At 39.1% G+C, this 19,173-nt stretch overlaps 3 protein-coding genes across 3 annotated transcripts in view; all 3 read left to right on the forward strand.

The window, feature by feature from the left end:
• LOC111864709 (small conductance calcium-activated potassium channel protein) overlaps window positions 1–19,173 on the forward strand; it is a gene marked incomplete in the record, with an annotated part of 758,647 nt that overhangs the window by 289,371 nt on the left and 450,103 nt on the right.
• LOC111864723 lies at window positions 5,565–7,344 on the forward strand. Its single transcript, XM_023852205.2, has one exon. The coding sequence runs from the start codon at window positions 5,635–5,637 to the stop codon at window positions 7,090–7,092; it is 1,458 nt and encodes a 485-aa protein (XP_023707973.1). The 5' UTR covers window positions 5,565–5,634; the 3' UTR covers window positions 7,093–7,344.
• On the forward strand, window positions 11,287–12,925 carry LOC111864724. Its single transcript, XM_023852206.2, has one exon. The coding sequence runs from the start codon at window positions 11,380–11,382 to the stop codon at window positions 12,793–12,795; it is 1,416 nt and encodes a 471-aa protein (XP_023707974.1). The 5' UTR covers window positions 11,287–11,379; the 3' UTR covers window positions 12,796–12,925.

Below are 19,173 nucleotides of genomic sequence, written 5' to 3' on the forward strand. Positions count from 1 at the left end.
CATTATACATGCCATGACGGCCTTGTACAATTCAACAGCAGACTCGGAATAAATTTAATAAATATCTGTGAAACAGAATGTGATATTGATGTGTTTTTAATTATGATTTTAATATCGGGACTATATTACGTCACATTGCTGGATGGCAGGAATGGTGATGAATTGGAAATGACTTGGAAGAAAGCGGGGATGGCATCTGGGTAAAACCACGGAGAACCTCACTCAAGATAGCAGGTATTCTGGCTGAGATTCGAAACAAGGGCTTCACGAATGCAAGTATATAGTGAAATGTAAACTTTTCGAAGAAAACATTACCAATTTGCTTATCAAGGCTGTAAGGGGCGTGAAGGTAGAATTCCACAAGTATATCATTTGGCCGAATTTAATATTACTCGAACGTTATTTTTTTCTGACGTTGAATTCTTGCATATATTTCGCCTCTCAATTAAGTACATGGACGTGCAATTTTATTTCTTACCTTTTTATTCATTTTTAAAATTACGTTACATTCAGCTTTATGTCGCACATTAGAACAACAGAAAAAATACCCTAGATGATAACGCCTACATAACAGAATCGAAATTTCGCGAACGTAAAACTCATCGAAATTTTCAGGAGGTATTTCAAGCTTAGGTACATGATCTGAACCCTTGATGGAAGGGACTACTGAGCTACACGCTGCTCAATCCTCCTCTATTCCCGCAGATAGATCTCTCGCTACATGCAGGGAATGAGTCTGAGTAGACCCCAGAGCAATTATAGAGCTAGTACTGAATACAGAAACCTCGTGCTGCTGACCAGAACAGGAATCTTCAAAATGAAGACTCATGCTTGCACCTCACGTAAACTAATTCCTTTCTGGTGACATTTCCCATATTCCAAAAGCAATATTTTTACAACTGTGACACAGAGACTAAATGCATGATCATTTTTGTCTAAAGGCAAGACGGATCCCGTTTGCATAAAGTCGACAGCTCTGTTATTCATGTAATTTATGCAATTCCCGTTGAAATTTCAACGGCATATTATTGCTATCATTTGCAGCATACTTAATCACATTGTACTAATTTCACTGTGATGCACTCTTATACGAAGGAGAATCAGTAAACAGATCACAGATGGGTATAAAACGTAAAATATGTGATATTCGAACCTGGAAAATAATTTTATTTCTCGACACATCCTACATCAACATTGATACACTTGTCCCATCTCATTGCAGGTGCGTTGAAGCCGGCAGCATAGAAGTCTTTTGACTGATGTCTGAGCCATTTCCGCACCTGGTCGGGCATCATCTGCGACTTTCCGACGTCTTGAGGGAATTTCCTTACCCATTTGTGAACCGCTTTACACGACAAACACTTCCCACCGTAAACAGGAAATATTTCTTTATGAATATCCTTCACATTTGGTCCTTTTTCCCACGGAGAAACGCACAACAGAACACTGCTCTTCGGTATTACTCTCCTCATGATCGGTCACCATTTTGACTACTGAAATCAGTCTCTGAACATGCGCATGCGCGTCTGCTACCTAGACTGTCATGAAGCTGGGCTGTGCTGCTGCCTAGTGATACACATAGAAAACCTATTACACCCATTATAGCTGCTTTAATTACATTTGCGACCTATTTACTAACTCTCCCTCGTATGTTGTAATCCTTGATGAACATTTTGAAATCACAATTTGTATTCAATTTTTAAGCGAAGGATTTTAATAGTTCTGGAAACGCAGCCGAGGTGCTAAGCTCAATTGATTAATAATAAGATATGATCTTAAGAATCCTGCTATGTAGAGGTACCCTATGGACTTTTTTTGAACAAACATGAACAGTAGAGTACCAACCCAGCGTACCTCCCACAAGCTTCTGCTCCCATTCTTAACTATTTACTAAAGTATATAAAGGTAGAATATCAAGCGTAATTCAAGTAAATTCTTCTATGTCAATATTCCACTGTTATCAAAGCCTTCGAATATCCACAGAAATTCCGGATATTCTGACGTATTTCAAATTATACACTACCCTTTCAGACAAAAACAAATGATTTAAAATAGGCCACGACCTATTTTATATACGTTGCAATTTATTATGCACTATCATCCCACCATTCGAGGCCATTTACTCAGAGTTATTGAACACGTCGTTAAATAAATAATAAATAAATAAACAAGATACATATGACGGAGTCACTGTGTACAATCGGATAATACCCCGGACTGAAATGTTAAGTAAACGACGATCTAACAAGCACAAACAGCTGCCATGCTTACTGACAAGTCTGCACGATCAATATATTGGCTGTGTCATGACCTTGCTTACTAATACAATATACCCCAGAGAGGGGTAGTCAATTCATTCTGGACTCCACAAAGTTTGAAGGGAGTACTACAACAAAACTCGTGGCCCCATGAATTATGGGTCCGTCATTTGGAATTAATTAATGAGGTCACTATAGGGAATTGCTACTCGTATTGCGGAGTGTTATGAAATGTAGTTAATACATCAAGAGAGAGAGAGAGGGAGGGAGGACAGGACATAGATTCCCGTAGGAGCGAGGCCTTAAAACACAACGGCATGCGATTCTCCACTCAGGCTTCAAACGACCGCCTGCATTTTGCTTGTTATCTTGTTTATGAACCTATATAGGCCCCAGCGGAGGTAGTGTTGGGATAATCCAGACGTGTCATCCCTCTGTATACTTCTGAAGGAATACCTCATTTTACAAAATGAGGAAATATATCAAACATAAATATAAGAAATTTAATTCAGTTGAAAAAATACTCTTCTACATTGAATGCAAACGTTTTCAACTTCATCTAACAGGATACACTCAAACATAAGTTTAAAACTAAATTTCCTGGTATCACCTTAATCTTGGTGTGTAAGTTAATTTCATTAAACAACCGTTATTGATAAGTTAACATTCGCATAGTTAGTCAAGAATTGAAGAAAGCAGTCTTCTGGGATTTGGCACCGTGTATATGTGGTGTTAACCGACGTTTCGGAGGAACGTATCGCCTCCATCTTCAGGGTTAACGTCGGTTAACACCACATATACACGGTGCCAAATCCCAGACGACTGCTTTCTTCATAGTCACCCCCGTGAAAGCCTCAAATCTTACATAGTCAAGAATTGTTTGTGCAGAATCTGAAGATTCATTGCACTGTTCAAGAAGCCCCACCACTGGCCATTTCAGCCGAGTCAGTATCCTCACTTTCTAATTCATTATGATATATCTTAGTATTATCCTCCGACTTAATCCTGGATTTTACACTTGGTCTACTCCGTTTAGGTTTTCCAAACAAAATTACCTATGCACTCAATATGCCTCACATTCGTTTTACACATCCCATCTATTGAATTAAGTTTCCTTACGTCAGGTAGATTAATTTTTATTCCCACTATATTTAAAGAGAACTGCAACTCAGAAGTCTCAGTCAAGTTAGCAGATTGTTTCAGTAATGCCGATTAAATGTTGTGCTCTTTCATTTGTCCTTGGTATCTTTGCATGAGGTTTCTTCCAGACGTTTATTTCCATGTACAATCTGTTCTCTTACTGGTCGCAGTTCAGTCATGCAGAAGAAATAAATGCATAAAATTCGTTTTATTATTGTCACGATTTGGAGTGACTATAGACGGGGTATGAACTGATGAATAGATTTATTGACCACTTACAGGTCTTAACTACAAATAACTATAACACTACTGCCGATTTCCATAATTCACAAATCATTACATGCTATATCGTCTCCAGCCTGCAATGTTTTCACTAGTTCTCAACAACTGAGATTCTTCGACTTCTGTGCTCACGTTGTTACTGTCCGGCGAATATCCCACAACTGAACCGTCAACTTAATTATAACGCCATCTCTTCTCAGCCTCTCAAAGTCAAAGTCAGACTTACTGTACGACTGGCGGTTTGCTGCCTTTCAATTCGTATTGGCATCAAGCCCCTTGAGACCCACGACCAGAGATTTTTTTTCGTCTGAACTCTTGTGGTATTAGTATTGTATGGTATGGTATAGTATAGTATAGTATAATATAATTGTAAATACTCATTGAACTTGACAAAATATTTCTCTCATCATTCACAATAATCACAGAATATCTCAAATCACTGCATTCCGCGCCAGCTCAATCCAGCGTACTTCCCCGCACACTCCTTTTTCTTGTAGGCATATTTTGCTGTTACCTTCGATTACTCCTAGTTCTCCCGAGCACTTCCTTCCCTTGAGATTTCCGACCGTAATTTTGTGCTATTTGTCATTTTCTTTCAGTTTTTGCATGTCTTCTTCAGTCGTGTAATCCTAAAAATGAAAGTACCAGGGCTGTCTGATGGCTCCTGGTTGAACGAAATGAATAAAATCCATTATACAAGGCTGCGCTTTTTGTTATTTAAACATAGATTTACACTTCTGAAAGACAGAATTGTTCATACGTAAAGAACTAGACAATTACATATCGAAGAGAACAATCAGAAATTAAGCTTGAATTTATTTGTGCTTGACACGTTTATATTACAAGAGCCGGAATAGAGTCGGTATATAGACTGGCTTCAGGCTGTACGGCCGAAGGGTCGGAGCTCGAGTCCCTATAAGGACAATATTTTCCTCTTCTCCGCGTCTTTAAACCCGGTTCTAGGGCCCGTTTAACCCCCTATCCAGTGGACAATGGAGATTCTTTCCCTAGGGGTAAAGGGGGCGGAGCGTGAAACTGACCACGCAACTGAGACTAGCGCCAAAGTCAAGAATACCTGAATCTATGCATCTACTCCCCCACACGTCTTCATGCTGCAGTGCTTAATTAGTTAAGCACAGGGACAAATTTACATTTTACCTCTACTTCAAAATAAGTAACGCTAACAAGAGCACTGAGCATAGTTTAGGACGGCCCTGGGTTGCCGACAGACCAGTTCTCACTTATTTCACTCTTTTTAATTTAATCTGGAAGGAGTAAAGCTGGTCACAGTAGCCGAGCGGTCTAAGGCATACACTGTCTTCGCTCGCTCGGAAGCCGGGATCGTGGTTTCGAATACCACTGAGAGCATGGATGTTTGTGTGCGTTTGTCTGTGTTTGTGTACAGGTAGAGGCCTTGCGACGAGCTGATCACCCTCCCAAGGAGTCCTACCATATGTCTAAGATCTAGTAAAACTGAAGTGAACGGATAGTTTCATGGAGGTAGGCCTAGGCCCAAATAAGGGCTGTAGCACGAATGAAAAAAACGCAGTAAAACTGAATTATAGTCATCTGTATTACACAAATTTATTGCACGCCTGTAAGAGGAATGTTTTGCATGAAACAGGCTGTTACAAACAGTGGCCTTGTGGAGAGTTACATCACCTATTTCTTGCTATTGCCACAGTTACATATTTCGCGTGACATTGTCAAGCCTAATGATCTTTTTCATCTCACTGTAAACAGCAGTAACTTTATTCCAAACATCGCATATCCATCCTCTATACTTATCAGCTGAATTACGCGTAGATATTACCTGGACTGACGCACACTGGTTACTGAAAGATAATTGAGAGAAACTGTGGCATTGTGTAACTGCTAACGCGCACCTTAGTTGTCTCGCAAACAGCGAGGAAATATCATTTGCTCCTCTGAAGTGTCTTCACGCTGCCCAGCGATGAGTAGTGATGACGTTATTGAACTTGGCCATCAGCCGGAAAGAACTCTGGAAAACATCAGACAAGTTCTTATAACAAAAATCCCGTCTTATATTGAATCCAGAAGAAGAAAACTTCTACAAGAATCGTCTGAAATAGACACCGTAAGTTACAGAATACTCGATTGTCACGTGACCTTATTATCGCCATCAAATTCTGTACGTAATTTGAGTTCGGATATATATCGTGCCGAAATTGAGACGGAGGAGAATAAAATTAAAGAAAACGGTGAAATAAATCAGAAACATGTAAGGAAAGAGAGCTTAATAGTGAAGAAATATGCGATGAATTCAGGTGTACGAGACATGCAAGATTCAAGTCATCTATTTTACGTGGAAAGTAAGATGTTCAGTGACGTCATACCTTTATTTCATTCGACGTTATCGCCCATTTCTGGGGACAGTGATTCTGGTTATTCATCAAGCAACCTTCGTAAAGCATATTCATTATTTCCCAAATGCTATTATACATCTCCGAAATGTAAAGACTCTCTGATTGTGCTTGAAGATCTTGAGAACAGTGGATATAGAATTGGAGAGAATGACTCGTTGCTTATGGACTTTGATCACATAGTTTTGGCGTTGGAAGGTTTGGCAAGATTTCATGCTCTATCATACGCTATGAAGAAAAAGGATCCTCAAGGTTTCTACGGTCATGTGGTCCAGAAACTGAAAAAGGGGAAGAAATTATGTTCAGAAGACAAAACCAGGGAGTTGATGTACGCTCACGCTTATTTTCAGTGTCTACAGTTCGCAGCTCTTCAGCCACTAGAAGTTTTTGCAATGGAGCATCTTAAGGGCAGTGGGAAGTACGGGTCGTGTGTTGAGCGCCTGAACACGTTACTAGAAGACACAGTGGGTCTCATTCGTAACTTGCTGATCCCAAAAGAACCGCTTTCAGTACTTTGTCATGGAAATTTCAACATGAAGAACATACTTTTCCTGTATGACTCAAGCAACAAACCTGTCGCAGTGAAATTCACAGACTTCCGAAATGTCCACTACGCTTCGCCAGCAATAGACTTATCTTTGTTCCTATTTCTGAACGCCAGCCCTGAACTTCGTGCTGCAAATTGGGTCGATTTCTTCTCTATCTACCATAAGACTCTTCTGAAGGCAATCTCTGAGTTCCTGGAGTGTCCAGAAGAGGAACTGTTACCAGAGTATAGTATAGGGGCTTTCAAAGAAGAATTCTCGAAGCATGCAGTTTATGGCTACGTTGTGACAGCTGGTTGTGTTACTTCGGCACTGTCAAAGCGAGTTAAAATTCAAAAGATATTTGAAATGTTCAGCAACGGGTTTTCTTCGAGGGAAAATGTGGACAATTGCATTAAAGAAAATTTGAAATTGGAAGGAGAAGAAGTAACTTCCAGATTGGTATCTTTGATAAAAGAATTGGTGGATGAAGGATACTTGTGATTGCCACTTAAAATTGTCTGTTTCCATGACTTTCTGGTATTTCTGTCGTTTCTCTTATGTCACATTGCAAGAAATGATGTTTTACTCTTTTCCACTAAGACAAATTTTCTTGAAACCAAAAATATTTACTTTAAGTAGCCTGTGATTGTACTAATCGAAAGATATGCACTTTCTCTTGACAGAACAAGTGATCTGTTAGCAGTTTTAAAACAATTGCTGTGAAAACATAGAAATAAAATATTTTAATTGAAAGATGCAGTTTAATAAGTGTTAATATATACATGTGATTCCCAGATTTAATTCGATTAAACCAGACCTCTTCTTTCTAAGTGAGAAGGCTACATAATTGCCCATAATCGCAGTGTCTGTTAGCAACACGTGATTTGGTCTGGCCTCCCCTTTTTTTTTCTTTTTTCTTTTCACTGGCCTACCCCTTGACGCTGCAACCGTGGGTGAGCCTTGGCCTCCTCTATAACCAGTCTCCACAACCAATGCTTGCTGCCAGAGGAATGGATCGACGCATGATGACCCGAGGCTGGTTGTTAGGTTCCTGAACAAAATTATTTTTACAGGATGAGGTTGTTATCCTCATGCCCAACCCCCGTATGACTGTAAGATGTAGAAGACTGCCAAATAAAATTACAATACTGGAAGGAAGGAATATATTAAGTTTCATCATATTTAAAGTAATTTTACAAATTTAGGTTGTGATCATCTGGACTGTATAGCCACGTAGACTTGTGGGTGGTTACCGACGTTTCGGAAGCAGTAGCTTCACTGAAACTCGTGTAACCTCGTGCAAGACTACATACTGTTACAAAAGAGATGACTACAATCTAAATTTTCACCACTCTGAAAACCTCAAATCTCGTACGTAATTAAACACTTTAGTGGCCACAGAATTGCATGTAACGCTAAAAATATGCAGTTCATATGTCCTCCCTTCGGTGTGTTCTGTGCCAACACTGCATTAGTGTAGGAGTTACTTAACGCTGATGATATGCCGAATAATTTTGAATTACACGTTACAAGGCTGTACTGGGAAGCAATAATGATGAATATGGAAGTATCTCACGGCGATTTCAGTGTTTGAATATGCAACTAGAACTCCCACTGATATTATATTGAACCTCCACCGGTGCCTTGTTGCAATATCCAGCCTGTATTTCAAATGAATGCTTAGAGGACATCCGTTATATGTCAGAGATGATCCACACGTTCCAGTACCCACAGTGGTCATGCCATTCTTTTAACTGCAATGTAAGACCCTGCCACAATACAGCACTTGTGGAATTTCAGTGAATGAAGGTCTTTAAACTTTGACTTTGTACGTCATATTTAAAGGCATTTCTGAAAACTTATCCGATTCATGGTCACAAAAGAGTGAACATTGAATGTAATATGGGTAATAGCAAAAGAAGGTTTTCACGCCACAAATGTAAACTTTAGGCAGGAGTTATATGTATTTGTTAAGTTATTAGGGAAACGAGGTCAGTCGCATAAAAATAGCAGTGGAAGGAACTATAACATTTATTGCCAAATAAATGTTGCCAGTCATGACATTTTGTAATAAAAGAATCATATAATATTGTATTTGTAGTTATATATATAAATTATATATATTATACGTAAATCTCGTTTTTAATTGCGTATAAGTTTTCTGTTATCAGTGAGCGAATATCTTTCTATAATATTCTTTATAAAGTAATATAAATAAATTAATCTGTAGATTTAATGAAACGGACAGGCCTGATTTTCCAATATTCTTAGACTTTTATAATGGATTTTATTAACGCGTTGCCAGGCAACAACCCTGTATACACGGTCCAACATGCTACATTAAATGAAGCAGTGTTTTCTGTAGATCCGACCCAGCGCCAGTAGACTCTCTGGATACCGATAACGTGATAAGTGTTAAACTGTAGGTCCATGTTCGTTCTGCGGCTATGTAACTGGGAGTGATAAAATTCGTTGAGGGCAGTTACGAGGCAGTTGTAAGTTGGAAGTGCGAGTCTAGAAGAATTTTTAGTTCCGAGGTTCCAGAATGATTGAAGGCAAGAAGACTTCATAATAATTTGAAGTGATAGTTTCTGTGTTGAGATCCGTTGCTAGGAGACGACTAGTGAGCACTGGGAATCCTAGTGCGTGTGCAACATTGAACTGGAAAGTATGTAAATCGGCGATAGCGCTGTATTTATGTGTGAATAAGAAAACTTGTAACCAAAATGATACTAAATCCAATCATCCGAACTAGAACCCGTTATTTTCGTCACGTGTATCCCCCTACATATGGCAATATGATGATACAAAACTCTATGTATGATAAGTTATTATCCAGCAGGAGTTCGTAGTCCTTTTTAATCGTTTTTCCCATGTCCTTTATAGTTTTGCTTACGCTTTAGAACAGTTAAAATTTCACAACTTAACGTAAGACACGGTATCACCTTCATATATTGCTCTTTACTCAAGTTTACCTTGGGTCTAAATTGTGTCCTACCCTTTTGGAAATTCTTGGTCCTCTAGTTCCTGCTAAAGTTATCAGAGACTTTTCGGGGTTAATTATTTACTCGTCAATTGGAATTTACCCTTCTGTTAGATGCGATTCATTTGCTGATATTTATGGAGATAATGAAATATTTGGAACCAAAACTGCTTCTCTTAATCATATTTCAAAATTATGCTTTTTAATTAATAATTAAAATTTTAATTTGTTAGGTATGAATTAATGTGTAGCTGTAAAGTCACGCCGCAAAATCATAACACGAAGATAGGCAATAGGTGCTTTGAAAATGTGGCACAGTTCAAACATTTTGGAACAGCAGCAATAGATCAAAATTTGGTTCAGGAGGAAATTAAGAGAAGATATATTTCGGGTAATGCTTGCTACCATTGAGTTCAGAACTTTTTACCTTCTCGTCTGCTGTCTAAGAACATAGCAATTAGAATACGTAAGACTATAATTCTGCCTGTGATTTTGTATGGGTATGAGAATTAGTCTCTGACGTTAAGAGAGGAACCACAGGATACTGAGGAGAGTATTTAGACCGAAGGGAGATGTAATGACAGGAGATCGGAGAAAACTGCATAATGAGCAGCTTCAGAAATTGAAATGTTCGCCAAGTACAATTAGAATGATGAAGTCGAGGAGAATGAGATGGACAGAGATTGTAGTACGAAGGAGGGAGAACAGAAATGTGTATAGGATATTCGTGGGAAAGCCAGAAAGAAAAAGGCAACTATAAGAACCTAGACGTAAGTGGGTGGATAATATTAAAACGGATCTTAGATAGGATGGGGTGGTATGGGCTCGATTGATCTGGCTCAGGATAGGAACCAGAGCAAGGCTCTTGTGAACACGGTAATGAAATTCCGAGTTCGATAAAATGTTGGAAAATTCTTGAATAGCTGCCCAACTGGGGGCTTCTCAAAAAGGGCTCAGCTCTATGTAATCGGCTTAATTACATATACTTTCACAACGCAGAATGATTTGAATTATTTCACTTACTGAATTATTATTACTGTCTATATGATATAAACTGCCTAGTTTTTCTCTGTTTCTGTGTGTATAGTTCTCACTTTCTTTTATTCTCCTGATTGCTTTTTAATTTCTCGTTGGGCTGTTCAGAAAGCAAGTAAATAATAAAGAATTGAATGACTTAATTGAATTACTATTAATATCCGCGGCGGTTATAATGATAGCGTTAGAAACGTTGGTAGTAATACTGGATTTAATATCATTAACTTGACTGATGCAGTCATTTTCTAAATTTCGGTATAAAATAGGTCTAACCATTTATAGTCGTATTGAATATTCATTAATATTCAGTAAATACCGAGTTTCTACTTAGGTTGCAGATGATTGATTTAAAAAAGATTAAAAAATATTTGTTTGAATATTTTATTTTTTTCAGGCTGAAATATGAAATTATTGTAGGGCTCTCATTACTTCCTACGATAGCGACCAGCTAAAATGAAATTATTACTTGTTGAAATTTGTCCACCGGTATGAAAATTTACAACTTTGGCTTTATGAGAGATAAGGACTTTTCATCCATGAGCCATTGTTCTGCTTTATCTTCAAGTAAACAATACTGCATGTCAAGTATTAATTTGGCTTTAGTTTTATTAATGTAAGTAAATCTCATATTACGTTATGAAGGAAGGGAGCAGTTTATAGTGATGGTAAGTCAACTTTACTCAGAGCACGCTTGAAATATCTCTGGCAGTTTGAAGGTTAAGTCGTTCCACTGAAGTGACTTTCAGCGTTGTAGTGTTTGTGACAACAAAATGGCTCATCATTATTCAAATCTTCAACTGGAGGACAATCTAAAGAAAATTAAACAAACCATAAACGCCGAAGTACCCACTTACCTGAAGACCACTGCTGGATATTCCACAAAGAATTGTTACAGACGCCGTAAACCTGCATATAAGGTGTTAAACTGTTCTGTAAAATTACTAGACCAATTTAAATTAGGATTCCATGCCGCATCGGTTATGTATGAAGCAGAAATAAATTTAGAGGACAATGAAAATCAAAATGTGCATTTTGTTCTAGTGAAAACAATGCCAGCTAATGCAATGATTAGATCAATTATGAATTCTGCAGATCAGTTCTTTAACGAAAGCAAGATATATTCTGAAATGGTTCCATTGTTACTTCAAACATGTGCTGCGCCATCTTATGAAGACATGAAAGCTGAAAGGTCTTCGAGTAATTTAACCGCGGCCTATGACTTGTTCCCGAAATGTTACTATGTTTCATCTGATCCTGAAAAAGGAATGATCATGTTACAAGACTTAAGAAAACTTGGATACAAGATTGGAGGGGACGAGATGATGTTAATGGATTATGAACATATTGTAGTGGCTTTAGAAGGACTGGCAAGATTTCATGCTATGTCTTACGCTATGAAGAAGAAAGATCTTCGGAAATATGAAGAGTATATTGTAACGCAAATACGAGATGCAAGACGGTTCATGAAGAAACAGGCTACATTGGAGTCGATGGATGAAGGTTATTCCAGGTTCTTACGTTACAGTACTATGTTATTGTTGGATAAGTTTGAAGAGATGCAACTCAACGAAGGTGGGCTGTATACGGAGAAGATTAATCGATTGATGGAGAGAATTGACAATATCTCTGAACTGATGAGTGAACTTCTGTCTCCTGACGAGCCGCTTGCAGTTCTCTGTCACGGGGATTTCAACAGGAACAATATGCTTTTCCGGTATGATTCAAACAACAGACCTTCGGGAGTGAAATTTTTTGATTTCCAAAATCCGTATTACGCATCTCCTACTATAGATTTATCATTCTTCATGTTTGTGAATGCCAGCCCAGAACTCTGGGCCACTTGTTGGGATGACATCTTCTCCACATATCATCGCAATCTTTTGGACGCGATCTCAGAGTTCCTGAACTGTCCGCAAGAGGCGCTTCATCCTGAGTTCAGTCTGGAAGCTTTCAAGCATCAGTTTTCTAAATATTGCCTTTATGGTTTTATGTTAGCAACTTCTTTTATAATAGGACAAGCGGCTCACCCAGATCGTGTGAAAGCCTTTGATATGTTCAGTGATGGTGTGCCATCTATGGAAGAAATGGACAGTCTCACGAAAGAAAACGTGGAATTGGCAAGAGATGAAGTTATTGACAGAGTGTTATCGCTAACTCAGGAGCTGTTGAATAAAATAAGCCTATGAAGAAAACAATGTCAAGTAACGTGTGATTACGTTTTAAGTCAGGTGAATGAGGTGTATAATGTTATCATTCATATTCATGTACAGAGGCGTGTTGCAACCACATTTCTGAACAAATGTTTGCTGAGGCCGCTAAGAGAAGAATTCTAAAAGTGGTGTAGCACCTATAACACGAAACACTGCAGCTACGGCAGATATGAAGAAGAATTTTGCGCCTACCTATTCATATCTCAGGAGCGCCCTCATGTGGATATTTCGAAGTACATGTACGTGCTAATTTTCAGTCATTTTTCTATAAGAAAGGTTTTTTTGAGGATTCGTACGAAAACGAAATTTCAGAAGTGGAATCAAATCTATCATCTTAAAAATCGTCATATCTGATTTTTTTTTCACTAATCATAAATATTAGTCGGTCACGGTAGCCGAGCGGCCTAAAGCATGCACTGTCTTCGCTCGCTCGGAAGCCGAGTTCGTGGTTTCGAATCCCATACATGGCATGGATGTTTGGTGTATGTACGCGTTTATTCTGTGTTTGTGTTGTCCTGTGTTGAGGTAGAGGCCTTGCGACGGGCTGATCACCCGTCCAACGAGTCCTACTGTATATAGGGCCAGTGAAACTGAAAAATCAGCCCTATGCTCCAAAGTGGGAGCGAAGAGGAAGAAAAAATCATAAATATTTGCTGGTGACCGCTGTTGAGATTCGTGTTATAAGTTGTTGAAGAATATCAATTTAAAAATGCACTGTCTGCAGGAAGATATGCACTTCACAGAGAAAACGCTTCACCTGCATAAATACAAGTATGACGAAGAAACTTCAGTAAAGAATAACCATTTTCGGATAAATACGTTAGAACTTAGAAACCAGAGCTTAGCACACATTTCTTCGCTGAGGGTTTTTGAAGAACGTTTGTATTCAAATCACTGTCGCTGGCAGAAAGCAGCATATACAGAGTGTCCCAGGAGTTTGGTATCATACTTCAGGAGCTTACTGAGGTTTCCTTATATAACAACTTTGAAATAGGAACCTATGACAACAAACGTAAAATAGCAACGCTAGGTCGACATTTAATATCATTTTCTTTAAACTTGGCGCCTCAATCTCGAAGAGCATGCACAGGCATATTACCCCCTCCAAACTCTCAAGACTCACCTGCTAGAGTAGATGTTGGAATTGGCGCCCTCCATTTTCAATGCATGCGTTACATCGACGAAAGAAACTTTGGCACACCCTTTCAAATATTTTAGGTGTCTCACGGATCATGTCACATGCAACAAGTATTCTGGCCAAGAGCTCGAATTCATTATCCACAGGCGTGTCGCAGATCATGTCTCAGAATGTTAAGTGTTTTTATTTTGTTGTCTCACTGTTAACACACTATACTCCACTGCACGGTTGAGATAGGAATGTACTAAGGTCTAATTATAATACACCAATTAGAAAATAAATATGTTATTATTTTCTCACTGCTGTTTATATTGCATGAGAAACTATGAAATTGTGTGATAATAACAGATACAATTTTACGTATCATGAATTTAACTCTGGCGGGTTTTGGATTGATGTTCGGATTTATTGGACTCTGATACAGCGCATGACTAAATACACTAATATACACAGTCACGTTATCATTGTCATTGCTTGGTAACGGCTTCTATTGGCGGATGTTCACCTTACTTGCGTTCCAGAACTGCTCCTGGCCTCAGTTACTAACTACTAACAACAACAGCTCACAACGACTGAATCACAGCAGTCTTCTGTCTAACTCACTCATCAACCATCTCCACTAACTTGTCCTTCTTATAACCTCTCGGCACGGATCGCACAGAGAACACTGTTCCTCTGTTGTTTGCATCAGCTGTCTAGTAACGGCTGTTGTATAGTTGCTTTTTCGCAGTCGTTGCCTAGAACGGATCTACGTGCCACAATATGAAAAGTTCTTATTTCCTACAAGTAATTTAATTGTCATTTCTTCTTTTCAGGAGGAAAGTAGTAAATTGATAACAGTGTTTTGTGAATTACTTGTCTCTTTTTTATGCTGAAATATAATCAATGGATTTCGAAAAGCTGCCATGTAAAATTGTGTAGAGCTCATTTTATACCTTTCCAAATAAATAACCCAGTTGTGTGTGTTTGCAATTATAATTTCATATTTCATTCAGAGACACATAAGTGAGGCTTCTTGTCATCTTTCTTAACAAGCTTATATTTTACGATGAGGAGTTGTTAGCCCCACGCCCAACCACCAACCCCTTCTCGGTTGTTCGCGACTGCATATTCAATATATTCGCAGCTACCCTCCATATCTGGAGATAGTAAACAGATATTTTGAAAATGAGGCACAGTTCAGATATTTTGGAATGACTATAACAAATCAAAATCTGATTCAGGAGGAAATTAAGAGGAGATTGAATTCGGGTAATGCTTGCTACCATTCAGCCCAGAACCTTTTGTTTTCTCGTCTGCTGCTTAAAAACATAAAAAAAATAGAATATGCAAAAGTATAATTTTGCCTGTATTTCTGTATGGGTGTGAAACTTGGTCTCTGATATTAAGGAGGAACATCGACTGAGGGTGTTTGAGAACAGGGTGCTGAGGAAAATTTGGACCGGGAGAGATGAAGTGACAGGAGGTTGGAGAAAACTTCATAATGAGGAGCTTCATAACTTGTACTCCTCGCCAAGTATAATTAGAATGATCAAGTCTAGGAGGATGAAATGGGGAGGTCATGTAGCACGAATGGGGAACAAGTGGAATTCATATAGGGTATTCATGGAAAAGCCAGAAGAAAAGAGACCACGAGGAAGATTAAGACTTAGGTGACTGGACGAGGTTAAGGTTGATATTAGAGAACGGGATGGTATGGACTGGATTGATCAGACCCAGAATAGAGACCAGCAGAGGGCTCTTGTGAACACGACAATGAACCTTCGCGTTCCATAAAGATCTGGGAAGTTCTTCAGTTTAGCTGCGCAATTGGCGGCATCTCGAGGAGAGCTCAACTAAATGAATGAGTGGCACACCAGTGAAAAGTCGACTTAAGGTATATATTTTAGATGTTGTAGATCTGAGGTCCTCACAGTGGTGATTATGGTGAATTCTGTTTTCCGAGATACAACGTCGTGTAGTCGGTTGAAAATCAACCGACTTTTTGGAGGAAAATTTCGTCTCCGTCTTCAGGGTATAAGAACAAGGCAAAAAGAAAACGGCATGAATCAAGTAGCGGGTATCAAGAAGGACCCCGAAAATGGAGGCAGTACATTGCTCTGAAACGTCCGTTGATTTTCAGCAGATTATATAATGTTATATCCCAAGATGTGTAAGTCTTGTTTCAGCTGTTGCACTAGTTTATCCATATCGTAGTTATTTAGGTTACTATAGCGTGTAGTTTGGTAGATAGGAACCTTCGTTTTGTAGGAATACATTGCTTCTGTCTTCACCCATATGTTGACGCCTACCTACCAAACTATTCATATATTGTTCGCAGTCTAGAGGACCACACTATGGAGCTTGACCTCCATTCGAACCTCAGGCATTTGTACTAATTATTTTCATATGTATCAACTAAATAAATAATGTATTTGGTTTTAAGTTTCGTATAGAGTGTGATTTTTATTGGACCGATACGAATCAAAGTGAAACGCTCCCGGAAACTTTCATGTAAACCCGCTTAACCTTTCCCCACTTTCGGTGCCGCTTATTTAACATCATCATTAGCCTTGAATTGTAGGATCATTAGTGACTAATTGAGTTGAAAGAGCGTAGAAGTAAACAGTTCTGACCTAACTGTAAGCATTATTCCGACAACTGCCTTGAGGTAATGACAAAATCCACACAGAAAACCTCAGTCAGGACATGTCCGGACCAGGAACCGAACAGCTCACCTTCTGAATACAAGTCAGAAGCTCTGCCGCTTGGATCAATTTGCTCGGTGATGCTTTCTTATAAATCTAATTGAAATCCAGAATTGTATTTAAGGAAGCTACCGATCACAGTGGTCGCGCGGTCTAAGGCATGAACTGTCTTCGCCGGCTCGCACACTGGAATCGTGGGTTCGCATCCCACTCGATGCATGGATATCTGTATGTTTTCATTCTGTGTTTGTGTTGTCCTGTGCATGTAGCGCCCTTGCGACGGGCTGATCCCCCGTCCAAGGGTTCCTACCGACTGTGTAGAAAAGATTACGAAACTGAAAAAAGGCTCAGAAAAGAGTGTAGAGCTACAGTTAAATAGAATTAGGTAAACTGAACTTAAGTAAAGGCTGATAATGGGTGAGCAAATACGACACAATATTATGAGTTCCTTTTATATCTTTTATATGCAAATAAGACACAAATTCCGCGAAGTGTTTTATTTGAATTTCCTACTCTGAATCCAGGGTGGTCTTTGTCAATGTGTTTTAATGATCTCTGATGCCGAGATCCGATCTTGATGGATCTACTGGTGGTTTGACTTCCCTGTATGAGTAGAGAAAATGAGTCCTTTTCAATGCACAGAGCAAACATTTGTAGTCCTTGCTTCACTTGTATTCAGAGTGTTCTATCGCCTTTGTTCGAAATGCAAGCACTTCGAAAGAGGAAATATACTTTGTAACAAATGTGCCCTGGGACGGGGTAGCGTTCAATGCTATGCACTACAGCTGCTTGTCAAAGAACATGAAATATATATACTGCAGAAGTCAGTTTGAGTTTCAAAGGATTTTGTTCTTTAACATGACCATTAAGCGCACACGGAATGAGAATATCGTATGTTAGGTCAAACGGAGAGACCTTCTTGTAGTCTTGTGACTAGGATAGAGGCATTGTAAATCTATTTCTCCTGAGTTTCGACTTATTTTTTTTTTGGTACAGCACACTTGTGACCGCATGATCCTGTTCTGAACAATTTACATTTGTATTATATTTCAGTTGTAAATAATAATCAAATTCGTGCAGATGGCGTAATAACAAGTATATATATTACTTTAAAACTCCGAATTTTATAAAAATTAAGATATATGAGCCGAACTTAGATTTCACCGAAATGTCCTCTAATGGCACCTGATTCTCATTATATAGCCTCTACACGGACCGCACAGAAAACACCGCTTTCTACAGTTACTCCATTGAAGAATGCCGTCTTCTGATATATGGCGTCTTGTAGATCTTGTTTGAACCGGCGTTTCGGACGAAACGTATCGCCTCCATCTTCAGAGTAGTTACTTCATTGTTGCTTGTTACAATGCCGTTACCTGGCAATGGGTGTTTCTCTGTCTCCACAGTTCTTTCTCTGAGCAAATATGCCACAATGTGGCATATTTTTAAGAGTGCACATAACAGAATTCTAATGTATCCAGACATATTTCCCTTCCAGACAAGGTCCCCTTGAGCAAAACGAGGTTGGGTAGCTTTTCGTGGCATGAAGTCAGTTCCGAATATAATTAAATTCAGTCATCTGCTTTACACATTTTACTGTATGGGCGACTGTCTCATATGGCTGCCTTTCTTCCTCAGGGAAGGGAAGCAGAACAAAAATTGTAAATTTTAGCTACCTCTATAAAGCAGAGTGGCAGCTCGTACAAAGCCCTATACCACTCTATGCAATATAATACAGAGTTACTACAAATGATTCATTCTATTTCAAAACACTATATTTTCCAAAGTATTATACATACGTATATGATTGATACATGAAAAAAAAAACGCAAACTCGCCGAGTTTGCATTGTGATACATCAGTTGGCAGCATGAGTGCAGTGCCTCACAAAATGGCGACGAAGCTGGGAAAGAGTTTCTGTGTGTTGGAATATGCGAGATGTTCGTCTGTTACTGCAGTGCAGCGTGCATTTAGAGCAGAGCACAGAAAAGAACCACCATGTAAACAGAGCATTCTGCTGTGGTATCGGCCGTTTAAGTGTACTGGTTGTCTGTGTAAAAGGAAAAGCACAGGCGAACAATATTTTGTTTTGAAATGGAATGAATCATTTGTAGTAACTCTGTATATCTCTGAAGGTTTCCCTCACAATGTATTTGTGTGCGACCCATGAATCTCACAAAGTTGTCCCTGCACTTAATTAATTAAGCACCAATCCAAGAAGACGCGTGTGGACGTGGATGCATAGATTCACAGTTCTTCATCTTTGCACTTGTTGGGGGTTAGTGGATAGCTTCCCGTCCCAGCCGTTTTACCCCTGGAGAGAGAGACCATAATAACCATTGGACACAAGGCTGGGTGGACCCCAGAACCGGTCTGGACGTTGTGGACAAAAACCTCTTGTCTACTGGTAGTAATCGAAATTGGCCCTCCAGAGCGTAGCCTGTCGCTATACCGACTGAGCCATCCCGCCTATAATTTTTGGATAGAAGCCAAAATTAGCCCATGATCGCTCCCTTCTGCGTCCTTTCC

Source organism: Cryptotermes secundus, unplaced genomic scaffold (assembly GCF_002891405.2).
Source record: "Cryptotermes secundus unplaced genomic scaffold, Csec_1.0 scaffold654, whole genome shotgun sequence".
Taxonomy (NCBI): domain Eukaryota; kingdom Metazoa; phylum Arthropoda; class Insecta; order Blattodea; family Kalotermitidae; genus Cryptotermes; species Cryptotermes secundus.